Source organism: Typopeltis vanoorti, chromosome 12, assembly GCF_054136105.1.
Source record: "Typopeltis vanoorti isolate ZY-2024b chromosome 12, IOZ_Tvanoo_1.0, whole genome shotgun sequence".
NCBI lineage: Eukaryota > Metazoa > Arthropoda > Arachnida > Uropygi > Thelyphonidae > Typopeltis > Typopeltis vanoorti.
The window spans coordinates 111,368,909-111,396,328 of NC_143560.1; the positions used below are offsets into that span (position 1 = coordinate 111,368,909).

General features: G+C 35.9%; 1 protein-coding gene across 1 annotated transcript in view; it reads left to right on the forward strand.

Moving 5' to 3' along the window:
- shot (dystonin-like protein short stop) overlaps window positions 1–27,420 on the forward strand; it is a 1,304,552-nt gene that overhangs the window by 1,070,209 nt on the left and 206,923 nt on the right. The window contains exons 77-79 of the mRNA XM_090402172.1: window positions 1,232–1,518; window positions 11,963–12,122; window positions 21,461–21,658. Coding sequence (XP_090258298.1) covers window positions 1,232–1,518; window positions 11,963–12,122; window positions 21,461–21,658 — 645 coding nt within the window. The remainder of the gene's footprint in view (window positions 1–1,231; window positions 1,519–11,962; window positions 12,123–21,460; window positions 21,659–27,420) is intronic.

Consider the following 27,420-nt stretch of genomic DNA (forward strand, 5'->3'; position numbering starts at 1 on the left):
TCATCCACTTAATTTCAACTTGGTTTATCCTCCTGACCATGGGTATGCAGTCTGATACTACCACTCTCAAGCAATCTCTTACCACTTGCCATGCACTACTGACATTCCTTCCTTGCAGCTTCTCAAGCCATGGCACTGTTCCAAGATAACTCCTGAGTTTCTCATAATCACCAGCCTTGTAGTTGAACATAAACTCCTTCCTGACAGAGCACTCCATGTGTTTGACACATGGAGTGCTCTGTCAGGAAGGAGTTATTGATATATTTGCTAATGCTACTATCAGATTGATACATTTGCTAATGCTACTATCAGATTCAACACCCTCAAACCCCTTGTGTCCTCTGTAACATGTTGTTTCATGTAATTATCCTTGATCAACTGTATAAATCCCACTTCCATCTTGCCATGCTCCCTTTCCTCCTTCCAGTCAATGTTTCTATAGTTAAAATCTCTCATAATTGTTTTGGAAGATTAGCACTCATTGTGCTAATCTTCCAAAACATGGCATCTACATCTTCCTGTGGATTCCCTGGTCTGTAGCAGCATCCAACAACGTATTTTGTCCTATTTGCCTCTATCTCACACCTTTGATGAAATGCATTGTCAGTTTAAAAAAAAAAAAAAGTAAATCAGGTATGTGCATGTTATTATATTTTACTTTCACATTGCTCTGCGTAATGCTACATTTTTGTGGCATAAAAGATAGGTTAATTTGTGATATGCAAGCATTGATTATAAAATCTCACAAGTATGGCTTCTGAGCAGAACTCAATAGATAAATAAATCATTGTGATTAATGAAAAAAAAAAAAAAAGAATTTTAATAATAATTCCCCCTTAATTGAAGAACCTTCTTAAAGATGAGATGATTTCTGGCATATATTTAGTTGTAAACAGAGTTCAAATGTAAAATAGTAGTTACTTCTTAAGATACATGATCATGATTTTTCTGCTATGGGTGGTCAGCACATTAAGGTAGTAGAATTTCAATAGTTAAATAATGAGAACAACTTAGAGATATATAATGAAGCTATTTATATGACATATACTTTCTCCTTTCTAAATGGAAGGTTGAATAATAACATTAAGAATTTGTAGCAATATATTCATTTTATTAAACATGGAACTATGCTATTTCAAAAATTATTTTTAAATAACTACTAGTTCATAAATTCCTTCAAGAATATAAAAATATAATATTGAAACCTATGTTATATTTTTTTTCTTAATAGTTCCATGATGCATGGTCAGAATTGACTACTTGGCTAGATGAAACAGATCATTCTCTTGGTAGTCTTACTCATGTTGGAAATGATCCAGAAAAAATTAAACAGCTGTTAGCTCGACATAAAGAATTCCAGAGAACATTAGGAGCCAAACAACCAATATTTGATGGCACCATGAAATTAGGTCGGTCATTGAAAGATAAATGTCCCAAACCAGATGTTCCTGTTATCCAAGATATGTTAGATGATCTGAAAAATAAGTGGAACATGGTTTGCTCAAAATCTGTGGATAGGTATGTGTAATAAATAATTTAAATAACACCGTCCATTTAAATGAATCGAGTCAAAATGTTTGCTTTCTTCAATTTCTTCTATTATTTGCTACAAAAATAAAATCCTTGCTGGACCATCCAATGTGGGCAACTATTTTTTGCCCATGGTGGGTGGATTTGTACAACACCCATCAGACTGCTATATGCATGCATGTGGGGGCACGAGAGTGTATATTTTTATAAGTTGATGGAAGTTTTTTTCACTTGGCTATGATACCAATTATATATTTGGTTTAATTGTTTATTCAAGTGTAAGCAAACAAAGTTTGCACCTGTAGTATTTTCAGGACTGGGGCAACTCATGGCAAAGGTGGTATAACTTCTCATCACTTGCCTTAGTATCCCATAATGCAAAGCACATCTCCCTGCAGACATGTATAATGCTAATCATTAAGGGAAGGGTCACTACCCAGACCAGTTTCGATATTGAGGTCTCATCAGTGGGAGCCAGATCCAGAGGTGATGATACTAAGCTGGAAGTAATGGATTAGTCACATTTCCATATACCAGTTGCCAAAAGGTGTCACACCTTATTATTAAAATTCTTTGGATTAGAGATAAGTTGATGGAAGTTTTTTTACTTGGCTATGTTACCAATTATATATTTGGTTTAATCCTTTATCTAAGTGTAAGCAAGAAAAGTGTGCGCCTGAAGTATTTTCAAGACTGTGGCAAAGGTGGTATAACTTCTCATCACTTGCCTTAGTATCCTATAATGCAAAACACATCTCCTTGTGGACATGTATAATGCTATGCATTAAGGGAAGGGTCACTACCCAGACTGGTTTCGACCTTGTGGCAACTAGTATATGGAAATATGACTTCTCCATTATTTCCACCTTAGTATCACCACCTCTGGGTCTGGCTCCCACTGATGAGATCTCAATAAAGGTCGAAACTGGTCTGGGTAGTGACCCTTCCCTTAATGCATAGCATTATACAGGAGATGTGCTTTGCATTATGGGATACTAAGGCATGTGATAAGAAGTTATACCACTTTTGCCACGAGTTGCCCTAGTCCTGAAAATACTTCAGGTTCAAACTTTGTTTGCTTACACTTGGGTAAAGGATGATTACACTTGGGCAAATATATAATTGGTTGTATATTTTTATACTTTTTCCCTTTACACACTCTGAGTGGTTTAAAACTCCTAATTTCAAAATAAAAAGAAAACACTGAAACCATACTCCAAAACCAGCTTGCACACGGGTTCATATCCCAGGATATATCTCATTTGTAGCTTAACATCTTAAATTATCCTTTTTGCTCATTAAGAGATTGAGTCTTCAAACACTTCATAACCAAAATAAAAATCTTTAATCTACAAATAACACAAATATATATAATGTTAAATCAACTACTTAACTACACAAGTGCCAGCGTATTCTTCATTTCACAACAAGAAAAACATGTAAATGTGCACAACTTCCTTTAAATCACAAACTAACAGATATTGTCCTATATGGACATAATTTCTAGAATTTTGGTTTCTTGCTTCTTAGAGAAACTTTTTATTTATTCTTGAATTGACACAGTAGAAAGACCAACACAAAACAAAGTTCTTTTCATATGACAGTAATATACAGTCAAATTCTTCTTGAATTTTAAAATCACAGAACACCAAAGAACATAACTTGGCTTCATCTAGTGTACTTCTGTAACTTCAGTTTCTATATAAAAGTAACAACAGACTCCACTTAATAAACTGCTAAAACCATAGCATCTCTTTAGAATGAATTAACTTTCTGTATGAAAGTCTCAACATTCTTCTTAAAACCTTATTAATACTTCAGAACAACCTTGTCTTCTATATGAAAACTTCTGAAGAAATAGCTAAAAACATATCTTAAGTAAAACAAGCTTTACTAGGCTCATTTCGATGTGAACTGGAAAGCAATAAAGTTCCTTTCAGCCTTAATTGAAATAAATTCTATATGCATTAATGACTCCTAAAAATATCACACTTTATCTCTTTATAACAAAGATATCCTCTGTCTTCTATTTCTAACTTTTCTTCTAATTTCTGTCCAGTCTACATTGTTGAAGATGCAGAAATGCCACTGGTGTTTCTCGTGGCATTAAATGCCATGGACAACTGAGCACTCAGTAATGTTCTTTCCACTACTGCACATGCTCAGAAATGCAACTGAGAGACTTCTGCTCAAGTGCCACTATCATGTGTTGATATTAATTCTTTCCAGCATTGAGCTTGAAATGATGAAGTTCCTTCTTCACAGTGTAGAAAAGTTTATGCAGTAACATTTCCACAATGAAACACCCAGAAATTATATCAGTTCTTCATTTCTCAATCCTTTATGCACTGAGGTAAGTTCACTTAACTACTTTAATGCAATGTGAATTACAGCAGTAACTTTTGCTTTGTTTGTAATTGACATTAACAACATACCTTGTAAACAACATTTTATACATACAAATGGCACCAACATTTCAACACTTAACAGCACATACAAAATCATAATTACCTCTAATAACTTGAATAAATTTATTTCACATTTAAGCAAGATTTTAGTAGCCAAAAAAATAATAATTCAAAAAAGTCTTGCTTATAACATATAAATTGAAACATATGTTTAACCAACTACTTTATAAAATAATACTTTATTATTAAACCCCCAACCTATAGATATTCAGCTAAATTTGGATATGATTCTGTAACTCCTATTGAAAAACATGGATAAGAAGTGCAATTTGGTCTCACTATTTCATCCACCTTGGCCAGTAGGGGGAGTTAACGTCTAACTTTTATATGTATACCAGAGGGCTCCACCCCCTGACGCCTACTCCCCCTGTGTTCCAGACTGGTAGGCCGGTTCTCCTTGAATTCTGATGACTCGAATTTTGTAACGTTTTTTTGAAATTCAAATTTTGTAACGTTTTTATGTAACGTTTTGAAACTCGGGCTACCCTGAGTGTCGAGTCTTCAAAATTCTAGTCATCGGAATTCAAAGAGAACCGGCCTACCAGTCCGGAACACGAGGGGCTACCTTGAATGGCGAGTCTTCAAAAGGGTGCTCCACCCCCTCCTGGTGCCCCCCATGTTCTGGACTGGTAGGCCAGTTCTCCTTGAATTCCGATGACTCGAATTTTGAACACTCGAAACTTAGGGTAGCCTCTGAGATTAAAAATGTTACACAAAAACGTTACATCCCACATCCGTTTCAAGCCGACGTCACCTCCGTTTCCAATTTCAGCTTATAATTTTATAGTATAGAGTAGATATTTAACTTTTGAAATATCTGAATTTTAATAAAAATGTCCTACACTGCCATATGACCCTTTATTTTGTGGATAAAAGCTCTCTTACAAGCTAGAGATATCACATATGCACTAAATACACTTCCACCATGACATTCATACATACCATCATTCAGCTTTTCTTTCAGCAAATTTTCTGCCCCCTCATGTTTTCTACCAGTAGCCCTTTCAAGCTCATAGAATTGAATACTCTAATTTTGTGCCTGTTGACACTGACTGTTCAAAATCAGAAGTTGTATTCAGATCTTCTGCTGTATTCCCAGAGTATAATATCTGCTCAGTTCCCACTGGAATATAACAACCTTACCACTGAGCTGTACTCTATGGAGCTTGCTTTGAACTAGTTAAGATTACCTCCCTACTGAAGGAGCATAACATACACCAATTCACAGAGTTCCCTTCAGGTGATTAGAAGACTAGAGATAAAGAACATCCATTGTTCTCTCGAATCCAACGTGTCCTTTTCCATTATGGTGTCTACACTTGGTTGTATGCCTTTCTTGGATTCCAAGCCACATTGGGATTAAAGGAAATGAGGCTGCAGCTAGGCCAGCTTGTTTCTCAAGCATCCATCATCTGCCTGTACTCTACACTGATCACAGGAAGTTCATAAGACAGAAGCTTATTATTCACTTCTTATAATAATAAGAAGTGAATAATAAGCTCTATCAAATCGAGCCTGAAATTAAATTGTATCAATCCAGTCTATGCAAGGTGCATAAAGAGAACGTTGTTCTTGCTCGATCCATATAAGTTATAGTCTTCTAACACACTTCTTTCAATTGAGGGGTGATGACGTGTGTGTGTGTGTGTGTGTGTGTGTGTGTGTGTGTGTGTGTGTGTGTGTGTGTGTGTGTGTGTGTTTGTTTGTTTGTTTGTTTGTTTGTTTGTTCGTTCTCTGGTACTGTACTAATCATCAATCACATTTTGATTTACTGCCCTCATATCATCAATGCGTGCAGTCACTATTTTAGCCATATTCATTATCTGTCTTATTCCTATACACTCAGAGACAGATTTCATCAGACTCACCAAGTGTCTCATTTGTTTTTAAATATTTAAATATCTTTCGTCGTATATAGTCTGTTTATGTTATTTTTATTTATAGGTTTTTAATGAGTGTTTAAAATGTTGCTTTTATGCATCTATTTTATAGTTATTTTTCTTGGACCTTTTTTTTTTTTTTACATAGACCTGCTATATTTCTTATGTATACCTGTTTAAGTTTTTGTTTATTTATGAAACATTACTGGATGATATTTATTACTGATGCAGTATCACCATAGTAGTCCCCTTGCCATAAAATCCTAAACAAACAAATCGGGAAGTTGTGGAGAGTGAAAGACAACAGTGCAGTACCAAAGGTAATCATTGCATTGCCAAGATCTGAGTTTAGACAGAAAAGCAAAATTCATGAATGTTGGCAGACTAGTCTAGTCTAAGGAAATATATGGGGCAAGTGATGATGAAGGTGAGTGGTGAGAAACAGGTGTGCAAAAGTAACAGCTTAGAAGTAGCATAGGTAGGACTGGTTATAGACTTAGAAATGAATTGCTGTGTTTATTTATAGATACCAACGGTATCAGACATAATGGTGACAAATTTATTCCACTGATTGAGTTCATTCACCTGAAAATTTTCACTTTGAATAAGTGAAACATGGTTGGATGAGGATGATAACCAAAACAGAAATGGAGAAGGAGAGGTTAAATTGTTTTTCATTAGGATAAGAGGGGAAAGAAGGTAGAGGGAATGCTGTTGATAGTAGGGTAATTATATTGTGTAGAAGAAAGGGGGGAAAATAGTGGCAGTGGTTTTGCAGCAGCATAGTGTGAGGCAGAAGTTGACAGAGATATTAAGTAGGATGGTACTATAGGCAGGAAATATGTAGAATGCTGACAAAGAATTGCATAGAGAAATTGGTTTAGTGAATAAGAGATTGGTGATCATTATGGATGATTTTAATTATGGATTAGAACTAAGAGATTGGAGTGAGGAGTTGGCATCACTAAATTTCTTGAGGCCCTATCTTAGATAATATATAATAGAGGATACACATGGACAGAGAGTGTTATGTCTGTTTATATCATCAGAGGATGTGGTAGGTAAAGGATATGTAAATGATGGATGAAGTAAATAAAGGATGTGTAAATAAGGTAGGTGTGAAATGGATGAATAAAGAGATTAAATGTGATACAGAGAAAAAGGACATTATGGAGGCAGCATAAGAGAAGTGGTAATAACCAATTAGATAAGGATTACAAAGACCAGGCAAGGCAGATGACTTGGTTGGTAAGGGTAGCAAAAGTGAGATATGAACAGCAGTTAGCTAATGAAACCAAAAAGAATCCTAAGGCGTTCTTTCGATATGTAGCCAGCAAAAGAAAGAATGATTATGGAAAGATGACATTGATTGGAGAAAATGGTATAAAGACAGCTGTTGTGGAAGATGTGGTGGAGGTACTTAATGAGCAGTTCATAAAGGTCTTTCAATCTTGTGAATGTGACTCCATGGAGAGATTGAGAGCAGTTGATGATGGGGGAGGAGAGACTGACTGTAAGTGAGCAAGAGGTGTATGGGGAGTTGAGCAAACTAGATGTTAATAAGGCTGTGGGACTTGATAATATATCATCACGTATTCTGAAGGAATGTGCCAGGGAGTTTACACCTGCCTTGACATATTTTTTAATACGAGTCTTGCACTGGGTCAGGTTCCTAAGGAGGGCAAGATTGTGCCACTTCATAAAGGAGGTGATAGAACTCAAGCATCAAACTATACGTCTATCTGTGTGTCAGGTGTTGTGATTAAGTTGTTGGAGAAGCTTGTGAGAACTAGGATTCAGAATTGGGTTGACAACAATGGTATTATTTTTGATGCATGGCATGGATTTGCTAAAGGGAGATCATGTTTTAGTAATCTACTTTACTGCAATAAGGTGATTGCTTCCTTGGACAGAGAAGAGGGATATACAGTAATATACTTAGATTTTGCAAAGACTTTTAATATATTACTGCATGATAAGTTGATGGTCAAACTAGAGCAGATGGGGTTGGATATTAGATTAATGCATTGGATTGGAAACTAGCTATCTGATAGGTATCAACAAGTTGTGTACGGGGGAGCGATATCCAGAAAAAGGAAAGTCACTAGTGGTGTTCCTCAGAGGTCTGTTTTAGGGCCATTACTGTTTAATTTGTATATTAATGATATTGGTGAAGTTTTGGATGGAGATATTCAATTGTTTCCAGATAATTCAAATTTGAGACGAACCATGAAGAGTAGAGATGTGGCCTTACAAGAAGACTTGAATAAATTGAGTGATTGGGCACAGGAATGGCGATGTGAGTTCAATGTTGCAAAATGTAAGGTTTTAAAATTTGGAAAACAAAAATGGGATGCAGAATTTATGCTTGTGAGGATATATTGTCGGAGATGGAAAAAATAAGAGATCTGGAGGTGATAGTGGATAAGGATCTGAAATTTAGAGGACACACAGCCAAAACTGTGAAGACAACACAAAGGCTTCTGGGAATGATGAGGAGACACTGACTTGTAGAAGTAGGGAGATTTTTGTTCCATTCTATAAGGCTTTGATTAGGCCACACAATGGACTATTGTGCCCAGATTTGGTCACATGGTTTTCATTAAGCCAAAGTTGGAGAGGTCGAGAGGCGACTGACTAAGGTAGTTTCTAACTTCTGGAATGTCGAATATGAGGAAAGATTGAGAAGATGCAATTTGCAGAGTCTGGTGGACAGGAGAAAGAGGGGGAGATATGATAGAGACCTACAAGTTAGTAGTAGTAAGTTGTTATAGGATCACTGCTGGAGAGGTTGTACAGAAAACAGTGGGAGATCAGAGGAGGGTGTGAGTAAGGGGTGGTGAGAAGCAGGTTTTTTTCATGCAGAGTTGTGAATGATTGAAATGCCTTGCCTGAGAGTGTGGTGTCTGCAGAGAATTTGAGTGTGATTAATGCATGGTATGATGAGTTGTGTGTATGATAAAAGTACCTCCCAGATGAATCTTTAACTCCATCAGGTCTTCAGTAATAATAATAATGTGAATGACATTTTGAATCTCCCTCCATTTTGCAAAAGTAAACATTAAGTGATTACTTAGGTGATGGCTAAGCATATGAAGACTTCTGTAACGAAAGGTTGTATGTGAAACTGCAAAGCAAGTTATTATGACAAGCTTAGGAAACAGCTTGGAACCATGGTGTAGAATGAGGAGTTAAGCGGAAAGGAGATAAATGTTGTTTTGGGTCTGATCAAGAGCTATTTAACAGCAGTGATGTCTAAATGTATTCCAGGGGTCAAAATTTTAAATAATGCAGTTGTAATATGCATGAAAGAAGAAATTAAGCTTGCAGTCTCTAGGAAGGCATTGTTGAGATAGCCGTATAAGAGTTGAAAAATGGTATTAATTAGTTGTATGAGGGATATAATGAACAAGCAAGAAATGTGACTTGGTTGATAAAAGGACAGCAAAAGTGCAATCAGCCAAGAAGAATCCTAGAGAGTTGTTTTGATATGTGGACAGTAAAAGAAAGAAAGAATTATTATGGAAAGATGTTATGGATAAAAATGACAGATTGGTGACTGCCACATGCTGTCGATGCTGCACCCTCCCATCACTTTGGTATGACTGATAATGGAATTCATTAGACCACATGATTCTGGTCCACTTTCCAGAAGTCCAGTTTTGATGGTCCCAACACCAGACGAGGCACAATGCCCAGTGATGAACTGTCAACTGTGGTACATGATTAGGGCATTGGCTCCTGTAGCCCATGGTATGCAGGGTACAGCATGCTATTCACTCAGTGATGCTGCTTGGACCTCCGACATTGAAACTGGGTGTGATTTTTGCTCTGCAGTTGATCTGTGTGAGCCTGGTCAGTCTACATCAACTTTAGTCATCAGTGGTGTGCGTGTGTGTGGTTGGCCACCACTTGCACACTGGGTGCTGATAAGTCCGTAGACTCTTGATATAGTTGTCCTCGAGAACCCTAGGGCAATAGAATGGCTCATCTGTCTTCTGCCAGTAATGTCCACGATCAAAATCGCTGGGCCTCCGACTACATTACTACGTTACTAAATTTACCCATGTTCGTCAATTGTGATACTGTTGGGAAGCCTTGATGTCTGCCTATTTACTGTCCGTGTTCGGTATGGATATGTTTCACTCTGCACAGGGGATGCCAGTGTCAACTTCCCGTTACCCTTATCCATGATGTTTTGTCCATTGAGTGTAGATGAGTAATTAAGTAAATCTAATGTCAATAAGGCATTTGAAACTCAATGACATGTCATTGTGTTCATCAGCTTTGACATACCTGTTTATAAGTCTTGCAGCAGGTTTATAATAAATTTAGTTTAATCCTTTATCCAAGTGTGAGCAAACAAAGTTTGTGCCTGAAAGTATCTTCAGGACTGGGGTAAGGTGGTACAACACCAGGGCAACTCGTTGCAAAGGTGGAGCAAGCTACCAACACTCCTGTCTCAGTATCTCCTATAATGCAAAACACATCTCCTTGCGGATATGTCTAATTTTATGCATTAATGGAAGGGCCACTACCCAGACTAGTTTCGACCTTTATTGAGGTCTCTTCAGTGGGAGCCAGGCCCAAGCTGAGATACCAGGCAGAAGCATTCGCAGGTCATCTCTACCTATAGGAGTTGCCAAATGGTGTGCCACCCTTTTTTAATAAATTACTCTGGATTTAGAGAAAGATGTTGAAAGTTTATTTTTCACTTGGTTAGAGTATAATAAATTTAGTTTAATCCTTTAATAACTTGGATAAAGGATTAAACTAAATTTATAATAAATTTAGTTTAATCCTTTTTATTTTTATAATAAATTTATTATAAATTTATTAAACTTTGTTTGCTCACACTTGGATGAAGGATTAAACTAAATTTATTATACTCTAACCAAATGAAAAATAAACTTTCTACATCTTGCAGCTGGGTGAGTCCCAGAGGCATAGAAATAGGGTAAATTGTTCCACTAAAATAATAATAATAATAAAGGTAATTATAAAGGCTTCAAATTATATGTTAGTCAAGGTTTGGAGTCTTACAACAAACTTGCATTCTAAGAAACTACCAGAAGTCCTGACCAGAACCCCATGGGGCTAGTGCTATTCTGAAGAAAATTGACTGTAATAAACTATTTGTGGTGTTTCATAAATTTGCTGTAGTGAGTCAACTATAAATAAAGGAGTGATACAAAGATATAATTTAATGTTGGTTCCTTATAGGCTATATTTTCATTCCTCTGGATCCTCTTAGTGACATACATCTGACTTCAGTATGAATTGATTATTGCATGTTTTCATTCCATTCCAACTTTTATGTTTATATTCTAGTGGATATCCTTCGGCCCAAAATATTAATACTTAATATGAATGTTTATCATGCTGTAATGAAGTTAAACATTCCTTTTCTAATGCAGAGCAGTTTAATTAATGTGCCTTAACTTGAATATCTACCTTGAAGATAGCCCACTGAAGAAGATCTGTTGAATATTGAAAAAAAAATCTGCATGCAGTTTAGTATTGCTTCACTTTAATGCACTATGAATGTTTCCCATGTGCTGCTGACTTCCTTTCCTTGCAGGGTCTGATGGCATAATACTGCTTTGTTTCCTTCTAAGTGTATTGTAATTTATTTCTCTGTATGTAACAAATCCAATATCACCAGTGTCCCAAATGGTTGGAAAGACCCAGGTTTAATCCCATCTGGTTTACAAAGAATCCTCATAAAAGGTTATCAGCTGATGATTTTTCTGATATGGAGGTAGTAGGGTTCTACTTCCTGTAAACTTGGGTTTTCAGTCCTGCAAACCAGCAAGGTAAGCACAAGCAATTACAGACATGATATACTGTACCCATAGCATCAGCTGCTTCATTTATAATTCAGAACAACGAAAGCCTGCATGTGCTTCCACATAATCTCCTTACTGACTGAAACTTCCATATGCTTGATTATTTTTCTCTGTTATTTCCATTAAATTATTGTCCCTCTACTATAACAAAATTATATATGAAATTTGATTTTATCACTCATTTGCATTGCATAATATGCTTTTAACAATTTTATTTATTGATTGATTTATACAGGCAACGTAAACTAGAAGAGGCACTCCTCTTTTCTGGGCAGTTCAAAGAAGCTGTTCAAGCTCTGATTGACTGGCTGGATAAAGCTCACATTTCATTGACTGAAGACAAATTATTACATGGAGATTTGGATACAGTCATGTCTTTAGTAGATCAACATAAAGTAAGCAAACCTTTAAAAATTAATTAAGAAAGTCATTTTTTACTTAATAACTTCCAGCTACCATAATATTTTACAATATTATCATCATCATGATAATAATTTTCTATAATAATCAAATTCTTAACATGTACCCTCAATGAGTGTGCAAGATGCTATGATAGTATGACATGAAATGTTTGAATGAATGCTAACTTCCTATTGACAGTTTTCCTCCAACTTGTTACGTTATCTGCCAATATGCCATATTGTTTCATCTTCTGTGGCACTTCTATTCTAACTGCATTAATCCACCTACATTTTCCTCAGGGTCTTTTTTCCTGTCATCATGCATCAAACACCTGCTTTGCTAACCTCTCCCATTCTGTTTAAGTGACCATACCACACACGTGATTAGCTCTACTCACATGCACTTCTGAATGCAGTGTCATATTTCATCATAATATCTTCATTTTAAATATTACTGGACTATTGATGCCATCTATTTACTCCCTAATCTTTCTCAGAACTCTCATATCTGTGGTCTTCAGTCGTTGATCAAGTGTTTATAACCTTGATCAACGGTTATCTAACCTAGCTCTCAGATCCTTAAATGAAAATTATTATTATTACAAACACCTCCAGGAAGTCCAAAGACTCATCAGGGGAGGGCACCTACTCTACAACTGTCTCCACCACTCATTCTACCACCTACAATGAACCCCAACTACACCAACACCATCTACTGCCCACCACCACTAGTATTTTCACAGACAATCACAACATCCCTGCCCATGGCGAGATTCGAACCCACATCCTTTTGGCTGGAGAACGGATATGCTAAATACTCGGCCAACCAGGCCAGCTAAATTGGTTTAACTGTTTTGTCTACAAGCAGTATAGCATAGGTTAGCATTTTGATTTCTTTCTTATTCCATATAAATTTATTCATTTGACATTTAAACATACTAGTTTCTAATTTGGTCATCTATTTCAATATTTAATTTTTGATTTTCTAAAAACTGTACCTAAATAGCCAAAATGTTTCACTTTTTCTATAAGTTTTTTCCATTCAGGATTGATCTGATATTTTCAGTGAACCAACTATTTTCATAGTTATTGATTTTTTAATGAAAAACATGGCTCTGAAGATCTGCTCCAATGAACAGGCACTGAAAAACGAATTTAAAGTGATCAGCAATACTTTTCAAAAAAAAAAAAAAAAATGGATACAGCCAAAACACTATTAACAAAATTCTCTACAAGACCTCAATAAAAAACAAAGACAAACCAGACTACAGTAAAACTATAACCATTCCTTACATTAGAGGGACATCAGACAAAATAAACAGAGTACTACAAAAATACAACCTCAAAGCCACCTTTAAACCTCCTGCAAAATTAAAAAACTTACTCGACTCATCCAATGATCCACTCCCTCCGCTGGCCTACCCTGGAGTATACCGTATTTACTGCACCTGCAACATACCGTACATAGGAAAAACAGGATGCACAATTCCGATCACACAAAAAAACATAAATGACACATCAAATATAATAATTATGGTGAAGCTGGCCTTTCTGATCATGCCCTTGAACACCTTACATAAAATTGACTGGAAAAGGACTAGTTGTCTACATCACACCAAAACATGGTATGAATGCAAATTTAAGGAAGCTTGTGAGATCATTATCAACCACCCCAATCTAATCAATAATGATGGTCTAAAAATCCCATACATATGGAAGGCATATATTTGTCCTCTCTAAGAACAACTATAAACAGGACTGTAGAAAATCCAGGATCCTAAATCTAAAATAATAACTTTAATAATAAAAAATAGGACATCACTGTTAAAGAAAAAATCTATAAGAAAAAATGTTTATTCATGTTGTAATTTATAAATAATTTATTTTTATTTTATTTTATTTATTTTATTTATTATTTTTTTTAAATCAAAAATAACAATTGTAATAATAGAAATAAGACATCACTCTTACTGGAAGGAAAACCATCTGTAAGCAAAAATGGTTATGCATGTAATCATAAATTCAATCTAGCTTGATGTAATTTTTTTTTCTTTTTTTTCACTAGAGGTCATGCCAGTGAGTAGCATGTGATCAAATCATTGTTTCTCTAGCTTACGGTTTGAAATGTAACACAGCTTGTCTTGTATATTTATGTATGCTCCAGATGATGATCTTGATATGAAGATCGAAATGTCGGGATAATAAAAAGAGGTATTTTAACACGGTTGTAGAATCCATAATTTCAAAAATGAATGCTGATCACCGTGTAACACTAAAAGAAAGGATTTTTTAACGAAATTTGCTACAGCAACTATTCAATTTAGTTAAAGAAGCTGCTGGTACTGGATTTATATACAAATATAACATGTCATCATAAAAAACTCAGATCTCCTCTCCTTGTGGAGCACTTGTTTTTGGTGGAGGGAACCTCCAAGTGATGGCACTAACCCTTTTTATTCTTCCTGTTTTTCTTTTATTCTTTACTCTGCTCCTCCTGAGTCTTTCTCCTATCTGTCTTTCAGACTCCCATCACTAGAATGCAGTGCTCTGCTGCTGTGTATGCCATTTGGTGCAACCCTAGGAAATCCAGAAAGGGAGATTTCCTTTGCACTACTTTGGGCTCTGCTTTGTCGAGACAAATGGTTCTGTATGGCCTGGCCAGAATCAACCAGATAGTGGACTTACCTGCAAGACTGATGGCATTGCAATAAATCTCCTACCCTAGTATTCAATGATGGGGCACAAGGCTCTGTGGTGCTGATATAGCATTCTGCTTCTGTGTACATTTATTGCTTGCCAGTTATTGAGTGTTCATGTTTGACTCTGTGGCAGATGCGGAACTCTAGTGCCAGACAAAAAATCCTTTGAGTATGAATATTTTATCTTCAAATATTTCAGGGGCTCCTCACAGTGACCTTTAAATATTTGGAGGTGAAATACTCATATAGTAGGCACATCATATGATGACATAAAAACCATCTGACAGCCATCAATCTATCAGTGTTTTTCATCATTCATGCAACAGGTGGTGGAAAGCCAATAGAGAAAATGTCACCTTTTTTGTATTCAGAAGGGTTTAGAAGAAGTAGCAGATCTCCCAAACCAATTAAGAAACTGCATTCTGGTGATACCCTTACAGAAACATCTAGTCAGCAACACTCAGAAAAATTACTAAAGGTTTCACATCAATAGGTAGAATGCCAATTACAGTGACGCCATAAAACACTAAACTCTTGTAGAGAAGTAATATCAGAATGGGATCATTAGCCATTGGTTATATTCTTGTGGAATGTGGCACTTGAGAAAGAAATGATATTTTTACTTATCTGGCTGAGCCCTTATACACTCAGGCAGATGTTATCAGACTCAGACAAATTGCATGATGTTTTTAAATTTGTTTATATATTGATACTGCATTGTAGATACTAAACCTTTTAGATGCATTTTATTTACTCATTTATCTTCTTATAATTTTGTACCAGATGAGTCTTTGACTCCATGAGGTCTTGGGGTAATAATAATAATATTCACTAATTTATCTCCTTATAACTATTCATTTATTTAATTTTTTATTTAGCTTTCAACATCCTATGTACTGCTATAACCTGTGTCCTGCCACAATATTACCTTTGCTGTTCTTTTGCTATAAAATCACAAATTAGTCAACTGCTGTAACCCTTGTAATGGCACAGTGTTACCTATGCTGTCCTTGCACCAGTTAACCACAAACAATTCAACTAAGCAACTAACTTTTTCTGTGTACAGTCCACTTACAATGTTTATATAAATGCTACAATTAAGCTGCTAGGTCACCTCATAATTTTACTGCTTACTTTTGGTCGGTCCTCTATACAGACTATAAACGATAAAAGTAGGGTAGGAAGCACTAACAAATAAATTACAGGAAATGAAGCTGAAATTAAGCATTGGGAGTTTAGTCTAAGTAGAAATAGAAGAGAAGAAGTTGTTCTCCTGGGGCTCTGCTTATGTCACAATCATTACGTATTCTTAACAATTGTGGTCCAATGACCAACTGTGTGAACTGTGAATATTCAATTTACCATATGCCATAATCTGGTAAAGTAATAGCATGTCACTGGAGAAAGGCATGCAATTTTTTCAAACGTTGTTGTTGTCTGACTTGGACAAATTTCATGAAGTTTTTTTTATCCTTTTAGAAGGAATTAATTGATACAAGTGCATTGGATCATAAATGCAGTTTATATGTAGATATTGTATATATCTGCACATATATTGTATTTATGATCCAATGGTGTAGAATTTTTAATATTTCATATTAAAAATTCTATGTTTGGAATTTTTAAGATTTTATTTCTTCTGCATAAATAGATACTTACTTGTTGAGCTATTTATTATTTACTACATTGTGTGTGCATCAGTAATTATTGTTATTATTATTATGTAACACCTCAAGGGAGTCCAAGGACTCATCGAGGGAGGGCACCCACTTTACAACTCTCCGTCTCCACCAACTGCAACTACCTTCATCATCTACACCAATGCCATCTACCGCTGACCACCACCACTAGTATTTTCACAGACAATCACAAACATCCATGCCCATGGCAGGATTCCAACCCTCAGCCTTTTGGCTGGAGAGCAGATACGCTAACTACTCGGCCAACCAAGCCGGCAACTTTACAACTGCTGTCCTTGAGACAATAAAACGCAAATCAACCAATCATCTGTCCATACTTTTCAAAATCAAATGATGTCAGACAAAGGTATACCCTCAACCTCTTGGAAATCGGATAAGTTGACAATGCCAAAAAGAATAGAAAAATCCTTACAGTGGCATTTTCGTGTATTCTTCCAAAATATCAATGATATGAAGATTCTTGTGTAGAAATATAAAACATGTAAACCTTAGTGAGGACTCCACTTTAAAGCATTACACCTGGAGATGGACCTGCTCATGCATGTGTCACTCTTCTTCTTGGTAGCTACATCCCTTTTCAGCACATTAATCTTAATGCTACTCAAGAAGCTCTACCCATCCACCTATTCCATTTTTTTTACCACCAAGTTAACTCATATTAAACTTGATAATGTATTACAACAGGCTTTGCCCATACTTCTTACTATAGCTGCCTCACAGACTGCATGTTAGATATTTTAGTAATTCACTGTTGTGTAATTGATATAACATTATTTGGGTGATGCCAACAAAAATGTGCAAGACCAGATTGTTCAGCATATGCTTGATGATAATGACTTCTCCCTACTCCATGTCATTCTTTCTCTGTTTATATAAGAGGTTGAAAAGAATGTATGGAAACAATCGGTGATTACTTTCCTGTGTTTTCTATTATAGCATCATGGGAAACACCTTCTCCTTTCTAGATTCTCAGATTGAAAATTGACCAGACTGACTGGACTATGAAGATAGTCTGAAAAGTTCTTGGCTTAACAATGAAAAAACAAATTTATAATTTATTTTATTTATAATATACAAATTATTTTTATTTTTCAACATAATCTCCCTTATGACTAATACATTTATTCTAGTGATTCTCCAGCACCATTATCCCATCCCTGTAGTGGTTCTCAGTAAGATCTGCAAAATACTGCTCTACAGCTGCAATTACCTCTTGATTCGAAGAAAAGCGATGACAGTAAAGAAGAGTTTTAGTTTAAATTAAATTTAATTTAATTTAAATTTAGTTTAATTTAAACTAGTTTAGTTTAAATCTGGGAAATAGGGTGGATGTTCCAACAATTCATAGTGCAGATCCCTTAATTTTCCCATTGACAAAACAACTTTGTGGACAGGTGTATTGTTCTGATGAAAGATGATTTTTTTTCTTCTGCAAACTGGGTCTTTTCTCATGAATTTTTTTGTCTAGTCTGGTTAAAAGATTGGAATAATATTCCCCAGTTGTTGTTTTACCCTTTTCAAGATAATTAATAAACAAAATGCCTTTAGCATCCCTACACACCGATGCCATGATCTTTTCTGCTGATGGAACCGATTTTGTCTTCTTTGGCGCTGAACAACCAGTTTCTCTCCACTGTTTTGACTGCTGTTTGGATTCTGGCATGGTCATTACATGGTGAATTCAAGTCTCATCCATAGTAATAAATCGATGCACAAAATCAGTTTTATTCTTGTTAAAATGCTCCAGGCACTGTTCAGAGATTTTTGTGTGAGTTCGTTTTTGATCTGCCATGAGCAAGCGCAGCACCCATCTTGCACAAAGCTTTTTCATGCAAAATATATCCTTCACGTTCTTTTAAAATGCCTATAGTCTCAGCAATTTCACGCACTTTGACTTGCCAGTAATCCAATACCATATCATGCACTTGATCAACGATTTCTGGTGTTTATACTTTTTGGACATCCCTCACGTGGATCATCTTCAAGGCTGGTACGGCCACACTTAAACTCGGCAGGCCATTTCTTAATTGTCGAAAACGAAGGAGCTCCCATAAACTTTTATGAACTTCGAATGAATTTCTTTTGGCATTAAATCTTCTTTTATAAAGAATTTAATAACGCACAATACTCAGTTTTATCCATTTCAGACAACAATTTTGCTTCAGACTGCTTTATAAAAAACTACTTGATAGAATGACTTGCAATTTTACATAGATGCTTATGACAGATGTACCAACTTAAAAACAAAAATCTTGGCAATAGCATTGCCATCTGTGGTCGAGGCCGAGAACTTTTCAGACCACCCTCGTATCTTTTCACATCTTGCAAAAGTTGATCACAAATTGATCAACAAAATATATCAGCAATGCAGGAATGGATATAATATATCATCTGGAAAGTGACAACTGCAATTCATAAAACATCTCAGTTTCCACTTTTTCCAAAACCATAGTGGAACCCTGAGTGGTATATGGTCAAACGAAGATCAAGACAGAGTATGGTATATATTTCAGATCAAATCTCTTCAGATCTCATGTTTAATTTTAAACAAGCTTGTGCCAAAACACACTACTTTACACATCAGGTTAAGACAAATTCTTGGACCCAGTTTCCCATCTATCAGTCATACAATGATTGCAAAAGTTGTCTGCCACTGTCTTTTTATATCTTCACACAAATTTTTTATATATCTCCATATGTGAACATTTCTGCTCATATATCATCTATTCTAACTGCCTTTCCACATTTCAGACTTTTGATAGCTTTTTTCTAGTATTGATGTATACTCTTGTTTGCATTCCTCTTGAGTAATTTCTGTAGCTGTTCTGTCACTTTTTGTTTCATTAACAGTCCTTCAAAGTAATTACTTCAGACATATAGAATATCCTTATCTTCAGTTAACTTTATCATCTTTGATTTGTTTTGTATTCTTTTATTCTGATATCAGCTTTTCAACTGGTTTTTCCAAAATAAGATGGATGACAAGAACAAGCCACCAGATAAACATAAGGTTTTTTGTCCTTGGTGATAAGCAGAAAGGATGACAGTTTCCATAATGGTCTGAAGGTAGCATGTAGATCATATTTGTGAAGATCAAACTCATACTACCCACTCTGATCCCATTAAGGGTACATATAGCAAAACTTTTAATATCTGACTAAGATCTTGTTGAGAGAGGATATTTATCAGAGATCTGCTGAATATCTGCTTGGTTGTATTTATTAGCAGTCATGATAGTTTTTATATTGTTTAGCTCATCCTACAGACAACTCTATAGAACAGATGAAATGAACTTGAAAAAGCATTGTTTTGACATTATGTTTTTTGTGATATATATAATGATGATGAGAGGAAGATTATATGAACTGTAAATGTAGCCTTCTGGTAGACCAAAAATTGAATGATACTAGTGGAAGTACATTTCCTTGTGTTTAAGAAAGAAAGGTTCAGTAGTAAACTTGATGTAGCCACACATGGAGTTAGTTTTATCTAAAAACTTTAGGAATTCTGTCTCTGAGTACATCCAGTCTGGATGTACTCAGAGACAGAAAACATCCACAACATGAAGCCAGGTGTGAGGTAAATACCATACTGAAGAGTTAACTTTCGAGGTGTTCCATAAAATAGTCCTGCTAATGTAGGAAAAATAGGATTATCCATCACAATTCCTTCAGTTGGTCTTTACACCTTATTTTTTCAAGTATGCAAACCTGAAATGATAGTGAATTTAAATAAGTTAATGTCTTCAGGGAAATCTTCTCATAGAAAATGAGGAGTTTCCTGGAGTTGGTGTTAATAAATCATACCATATCAAAGGGGAGTCATTAGTTAATGTCAAGTAAACAAGTCTCCTTTGTTTATTCTTTAAATTCAGATGTTATATTTAATGAATGATGTTGATCAGCCTGAAGTAAACCGAATAGAAACTTATCCTTATAAGAAACTTAGTTCTAAAAAGTACTAAGGACTTTTACTAAAAGTTCTTAGTCACTTTTTTAAATGTTTGGTATGAAATTTGGCAAACTAAGAAGATGATCACATTACTTAGGTTAAAACAGCAATAAAGATTTTGAAAGATATATTTTGTTATACCTTTAAAATCTGCATTTTGATAGAGTATGCCCAAAATGGTCCAATGAGAGTGCCAGAAGTATGGATTGTATTAGATCAAAGCAATGAAGTTGTAAATGGTAGTCACAAAGTGCTGGGAGTACATGAACACAGGAATGAAATTGCAGCTGTGAATAAAAGTGAACAAGATGGCAGGTATGGAAAAGCTAGCAGGGGGGGGAATTGGTAGATAAGGAGAATGGCAAGTTATGGGTGGAAGGGGAGGGGGAGATGCAATACTCGGCATTGACAAGTTGTACTGAGTTGACTGTTATTCCAACTGATGGTTCTTGTTAATTTTTTGGAACCCTAAGGGATAATAAATTAATGTGAAGTGAAAATGAATTAGGAATGATTCTTGGTATTATTCTTATTCTTAACCTTATTGTCTTGCTATTTGATATAAAGAATTTTACATTTCAATGTCCAAAAAAAAATAATAATAATAATAATAAAATTAAAAAATCTCATTATTGTAGACTGTATGACAATAATCCACAACATCATTCAATAGCCAAATGAGGTACCCAGTGAAAATTGTGGATGCCAGTGAATGTACTCCTTATTATCCTCCTTATTATTGCCTTTTATTTGAAAGTGACAATATCAGTTATATTAATCATTTTGCTTGTAATATCATCACAAAGGGTGTATTTTCCTCTTTTAGGATTTTTTTGCTGATTTAATATTTGATTTTGCTTTTAATTATATTGTTTATTCATTATTGACAATTCATTTAATTCTAAAATTAAATCATGTTGCTAGAGAAAAAGCTTATGCTCTAGATTCCTTGTCATAAAGCATTGTATCTCTCTTTCTTAAGACATTTCAAGAGGAACTGAAAAGTGGATCTACCAATTTGGAGTCAATCCACAGAACAGCCAATGAATTACTCCTCACTGCCTGTCCAGAAGATGCTATCCATATCAAAGATCAGATGACACAGCTAGATAAGAAGTGGGAAGAGGTAGTGCAACTTAGTAATGATAAACAGCAACGTCTAGAAGATGCATTAAGAGAGGTAGGAATAAACGGTTGAATTTGAATTGTTTGTTTCATCATGATTATAACATGCTTTTTTTTTCCCACAAGCGAGGTGAAATACCTTTTCTACTTTTAAGCCCTTTTTATACCATTTTTGGTTATAGTGCCTCCCCCCCCCCTCATTTGTCTCCATCTTTCTCTGTTAAACCCTTCCAACAAAAGCAGAAAAGTTTATGGCACGGCTTGGAGATATGATATATTAAAAGACCTTTATAACCTCGATCTCAGAAGGCACCACCTTCTTTTTTTATTAACAATTTTCTCTCCCTAAGCTTTTCACTTGTCATTCTTATCCAAGGTTTGGACTTGAGTGTGTTGCTTTTTGCTGTCAAAGTTAACTCAATAAAAGAACAACACTTCCTCCAACTCTTTATACTGTGAGTTTGCAGTCCTGTCATTCCCGTAACATGAGGATCGTTGGAAGGCTATGCACAAGCAATTGATTTGTCCAACTTCATGCATTGCTTACACCTTCTTGAATACTAATAATGTCAGATTCCTTTCTGAAACTTTATCACACCTTTTAATATTGACCAGTAATTCCACCTGGATTTTTCTCAGTATGTTCCCCTCCAAGTGTGGCACCTGTTTTCAGTGGTAGGGATTTCTGGTGATGATGCTGGCCCTTTTTCAGTCATCCTCTTTATATTTAAGTTTCTTTCCTATGTTTTTGTTATGCTTCTCCTAGTTTTTCTTAGCTGTTCTTTAGAACATCACTGGGATCCATTACCATACAGCCACATTTGCTGCTGTGACTGCAGGATATATAGAGTTCAACCTGTTAAAAGCACAACCTCTTAACATCTAGAAAGTGAACTCCTAGTGCTGTGCATGCACTGTTTGGCTTTAACAACAAAGCCTTGGATCAATTGCTTAATAAGCTCTCCTGCAGGAGTTGGCAGCATTGCAGTAAGTCTCCTTCCTACCTGTGATCTGAATAATGGGTGTCTTCGTGTGACTCTTTGTTGGATGTCAATCTCTTGCACAAAATTTAATATTTCTCTTTTGAGCATAAATTCTTCATCCTTAAATTTGACTTTGAATGCAAAAAACCTGACCAAGTACAAAAACTAATGAATTAAATGATGACAATAATAAATTTAGTTTAATCCTTTATCCAAGTGTGAGCAAACAAAGTTTGCACCTGAAAGTATCTTCAGGACTGGGGTAAGGTGGTACAACACTGGGAAACTCGTTGCAAAGGTGGAGCAAGCTAACATCACTGCTATCTCAGTTTCTCCCATAATGCAAAACACATCTTGCGAATATGTATAATGTTATGCATTAAGGGAAGGGCCACTATCCAGACTAGTTTCGACCTTTATTGAGGTCTCTTCAGTGGGAGTCAGGCCCAAGTGGAGATACTAGGAAGAAGCATTAGTAAGGTCATCTCTACCTATAGGAGTTGCCAAATGGTGTGCCACCTTTTTATTAAATTACTCTGGATTTAGAGAAAGATGTTGAAAGTTTATTTTTCACTTGGTTAGACTATAATAAATTTAGTTTAATCCTTTATCCAAGTGTGAGCAAACAAAGTTTGCGCCTGAAAGTATCTTCAGGACTGGGGTAAGGTGGTACAACACCGGGAAACTCGTTGCAAAGGTGGAGGAAGCTAACATCACTCCTATCTCAGTATCTCCCATAATGCAAAACACATCTCCAAAAAAAATAAATAAATAAATAAATGATAACAAATCCAAGAAGCAAAGCATGTCACATGTAAACATATTGTTTCTTATCATACTTTGAACATGTGAACATTTAATGGGGAAAATGTCACCTTACTGAATTGTTACCCTGTGAAGTATTTAGAAAGATAAGATGTTCCCCCCCAGAATATGTTTTGTTTTTATTTAGAGGGTTGGGGAAACACTTCAGGTGACATCCTAGTAGACATTCCAGGAACTCTGAGCTCCTCTATGTGAAGCACCTTTTCACGGTGGAGGGTATTCACCAGTAATGCTGTTGGCAACTTTAGTTATTCCTATTTATTACTATTATTATTACATGACATCTCCAAGGAGTCTTTGGACTCATTGTGGTAGGGCATACTACTCCCACCATATCCTCAACTAAATCCTCTTACTACTGCACACTACAACCATCAACACACAATGCCATTTACTTCCCACCATCAATAAGATTCATCATCCATTTACTTCCCATCATCAATAAGAATAATACCCCCCCCCCCCGTACTAGACGGCTAACTCACCTTCAATTGAAAAAGCGTCATGACAAGAATCAAACGCGGGTCTTTTCCAATCAGAGGTTGTAATGTCCAGTTGTTTTTCCAATTTTGCTATGGAGGCCCTGTACTAATAATGTTATATCAAATAGTGCCTCTAATTTTTTCAATACTTTTTTTTATTCTCTACAACAATGTTTCTCAAAGTATGGTATGCATACCCCTGGGATGCATGAAAGGTCTTTATCACCATTTGTCTATCTATAATTAATTTTTTAGCAACTTCATTACTTTTCAGAAAGTAAAAAAATATAAACACTAAAAGGAAATTTTTAGCAAGATGTGTCTCTTAGCAGCTATTGACTGAGTTGTGTTAGAGTGACAAAGAATGTGACCATGCCGATTGATGCCATGGTCACATTCTTTGTCACTCTAGCCATTTATATAGATGGTGAAATAATCAATGATTATTTCACCATCTATACGTGTGGATAATATTCATACTTTTTTAGCAGTAGTGTAGTTAATTATTAACAAATGTTAAAGCATAGTCTAATAAGAATTAATATTAAACATATTTAATTAATATTAACATCTCTTTCTCTCTCTCCTTTGTATTTCTTAAACCCTTTAATATGGGTCACTGGTTAAAAACAGGATGTTTGAAATGCACTACAGAAAATAGTGAAGGAAATGAAAATGCCCAGGGGAGGAACTGTGAGAAAGAATACATTGATGCATCATGATGAAATATTTGTAAAAAAAAAAAAAAGTAATGAGCATGAGCCATTAATTTATTATAATGTATGAGCAGGTACCCAAAAATAACCAGAATCTGAACTTGGCATGTGCACATTTTCTAGGTATGGATGATGCTGCTAGGTGTGTATGAAATCTTCCTCACCAGTCTGGCAAGTGGTGTCATCCTGTGTGAACCGGTTCATTATTCTGACTGCTTTTTTGTTAGTGCTTACAAGCAAGTTTGGTGATTTTGTGATGGCTGACCACAAAGAACAGAGAGTGTGCATGGAATTTTGTTTTCTTTTGGGTAAAATTGAAACTATTGTTACGTTTTGGCAAGTCTTTAATGCTTTAGGTAAAACGCAGGTCTATGAATGGTTTTTCCATTCAAAAATGGGGACATGTCAGTTGAAGACCCAGTCGTGATCTGGCTGACTTTCAACAAGCAGAAATGACGAAAACATCAAAAAGATTTGCCAGGCAATCAACGAAGATGGTCGAAAGACCATTGAGCAAGTTTCTGAAGAGACAAATTTGTCATGGAGTTTGTGCCAGCGAATTTTAACAGAAGATTTGTAAATGAAAAGTGTGTCTGCTAAATTTGTGCCTCATGTGCTCAGAGGATTTAAAACAAAAAAAAAAAAAAAAAAAAAAAATCTCTGTTTCTCTCTGTGACTTTTTAAAATTCCCATGTATAAAGAAAACCATAAAAGGGCAGCGATTCATTGATGTAGACGAAGTGAAAGAAAAGTCGTTGGAGGCCATAAACAGTATTCCATTCAACTGATTGTCTGCAGATGAGAATTTTCCAAATGAAAGGCAGTTCGATGTACCTGATAGACCTCATGTAAATCCAGAAGGTGCTTTTTGTTTCTTATTCTTTTTCTATGCTTTTCTTTGTGAATTTGTGAATTCATCATAACCAACATACTATGCCAGAGACTGCAAAGCCTTGAATTCCCGTTTGATCTACTTTGGCTCAAAATTTCTCTACCAAACCAACCTGCCCTTTTCATATGCTCCCTTTATTGCTCTCCAAACAATGTGAACCACTCTGACCTCTTCAACTGTCTCTCTCTACAGCTCAAATTTCTACAGTCGAAATACCCCAATAGTGAGGTCATCTCCTACTTCTTGGGGACTTCAATGTCCACAAATCACGTTAGCTCCCCCCTTCTCCATTTTCAAGCAGCCAGGGATGCTGAGGTGTTTGCCATCAGCAGTGACCTATCTCAGATCATCAATCTTCTGACCAGAATACCTGACAACCCCCTTCAATTTGTCAACACACTTGACCTCTTCCTGACAAGTTTCCCTTCCAGGTATACTGTGGTTTTCTGTTCTCCTCTTGGTAACTCAGACCACTACCTCATACAAGTCTCTTTTGCCACTGAACTACCTTCACCCCCCCCCCAATTTCACAGTCTAGTCTCGTGTGCTTTGGCACTACAAGGGCACCAACTGGGAGGGCCTCCATGACTTTTATTCCTCCTTCCTGTGGTCTGACTAATGCTTCAATTCTTCTGATCCAAACACCTGCTCAGACTGAATAACAGAAATCATCCTCACAGAAATGAAAGCTTTCATCCCTTATTCTACTCTAAACTCTCAGTGACCATCCAAGCCTTCATTCTCAAAAATGTGTGCCAATGCTGTAAAAGAAAAAAAATCTCTGCTTACCACGAATGGCTCAAGCCCAAAACTCCAGCTACCCACTCTGACTACACTGCAGCTCGCAACAGTTGTAAAAAAATCATCAACAAGTCCAAGTCAGACTTTGAAAGTATCAATGCTGCAAACTTGCCTCCTGCCCAAATGGCAATCACTCATTCTCGCCCCTTGCCAATGCCATTGGGTGCAACTTCTACTCACCTAGGTTTCCACCACTCTCGCATTCAGATGGTACTGTAGTTACTTCATCAATTATATGCTGGGCACAGTCCCCTAAAATCTCACACAAAGTTTGGTGAATCTCAGTTGCTTACTTTGCTTTCAGCACAAAAAACTTGATGGCCCACATCTCTGTCTTCGAATTTCTCTGAAACCTCTGACATGTTTTGTTATATATCCTAAAAGAAAAGGTTATATCAGTTGCTTTAATATCATTTTATTCTAGGTGTTTATCAGAACTTTTCAGTCCTCCCCCTCATACAATAAGATGACAGCAGCATTGGATGTGGGAGATGGATGTGCAGTAGTATACTTTGACTTTACAAAGGCTTTTGATAGATTACTGCATAGATTACAGTTGATAGTCAAACTGGAGCAGATGGGTTTTTATATTATCAGCAAGTTATGTATGGGGGAGCAACATCCCAGAAGAGGAAATATCGTTAACCTGTATGTTAAAGATATTGGGGAAGATTTGGATGGGTATATTCAGTTGTTTGCAGATGATGCAAAGTTGGTGTGAACTATGAGGAGCAGATCAGATGTTGTGACCTTACAAGAAGACTTGAATAGACTGAGTAAATGGTCATGGGAAAGGGAATGTGAGTTCAATCTTGTGAAATGTATGGTTTTAAAATGTGGAAAACAGAGATGGGATGTAGAATTTACTCTTGGTGGAGATATATTTTTTGAAGGTGGAGGAAATAAGAGATCTTGGGACGATGGTGGATAAGGATTTAAAATTTAGAGGAAATATTGCCAAAATTGTGAGAACAATACAATGAATTCTGGAAATGATGCAGAGGACACTGACTTGTAGAAGTAAGGAGAGTCTGGTTCAGTTGTATAAGGCTCTGATTACACCCCTATGGACTACGTGCACAGATTTGGTCACCTTGTTTTCAAAAGGATAAAGAGCT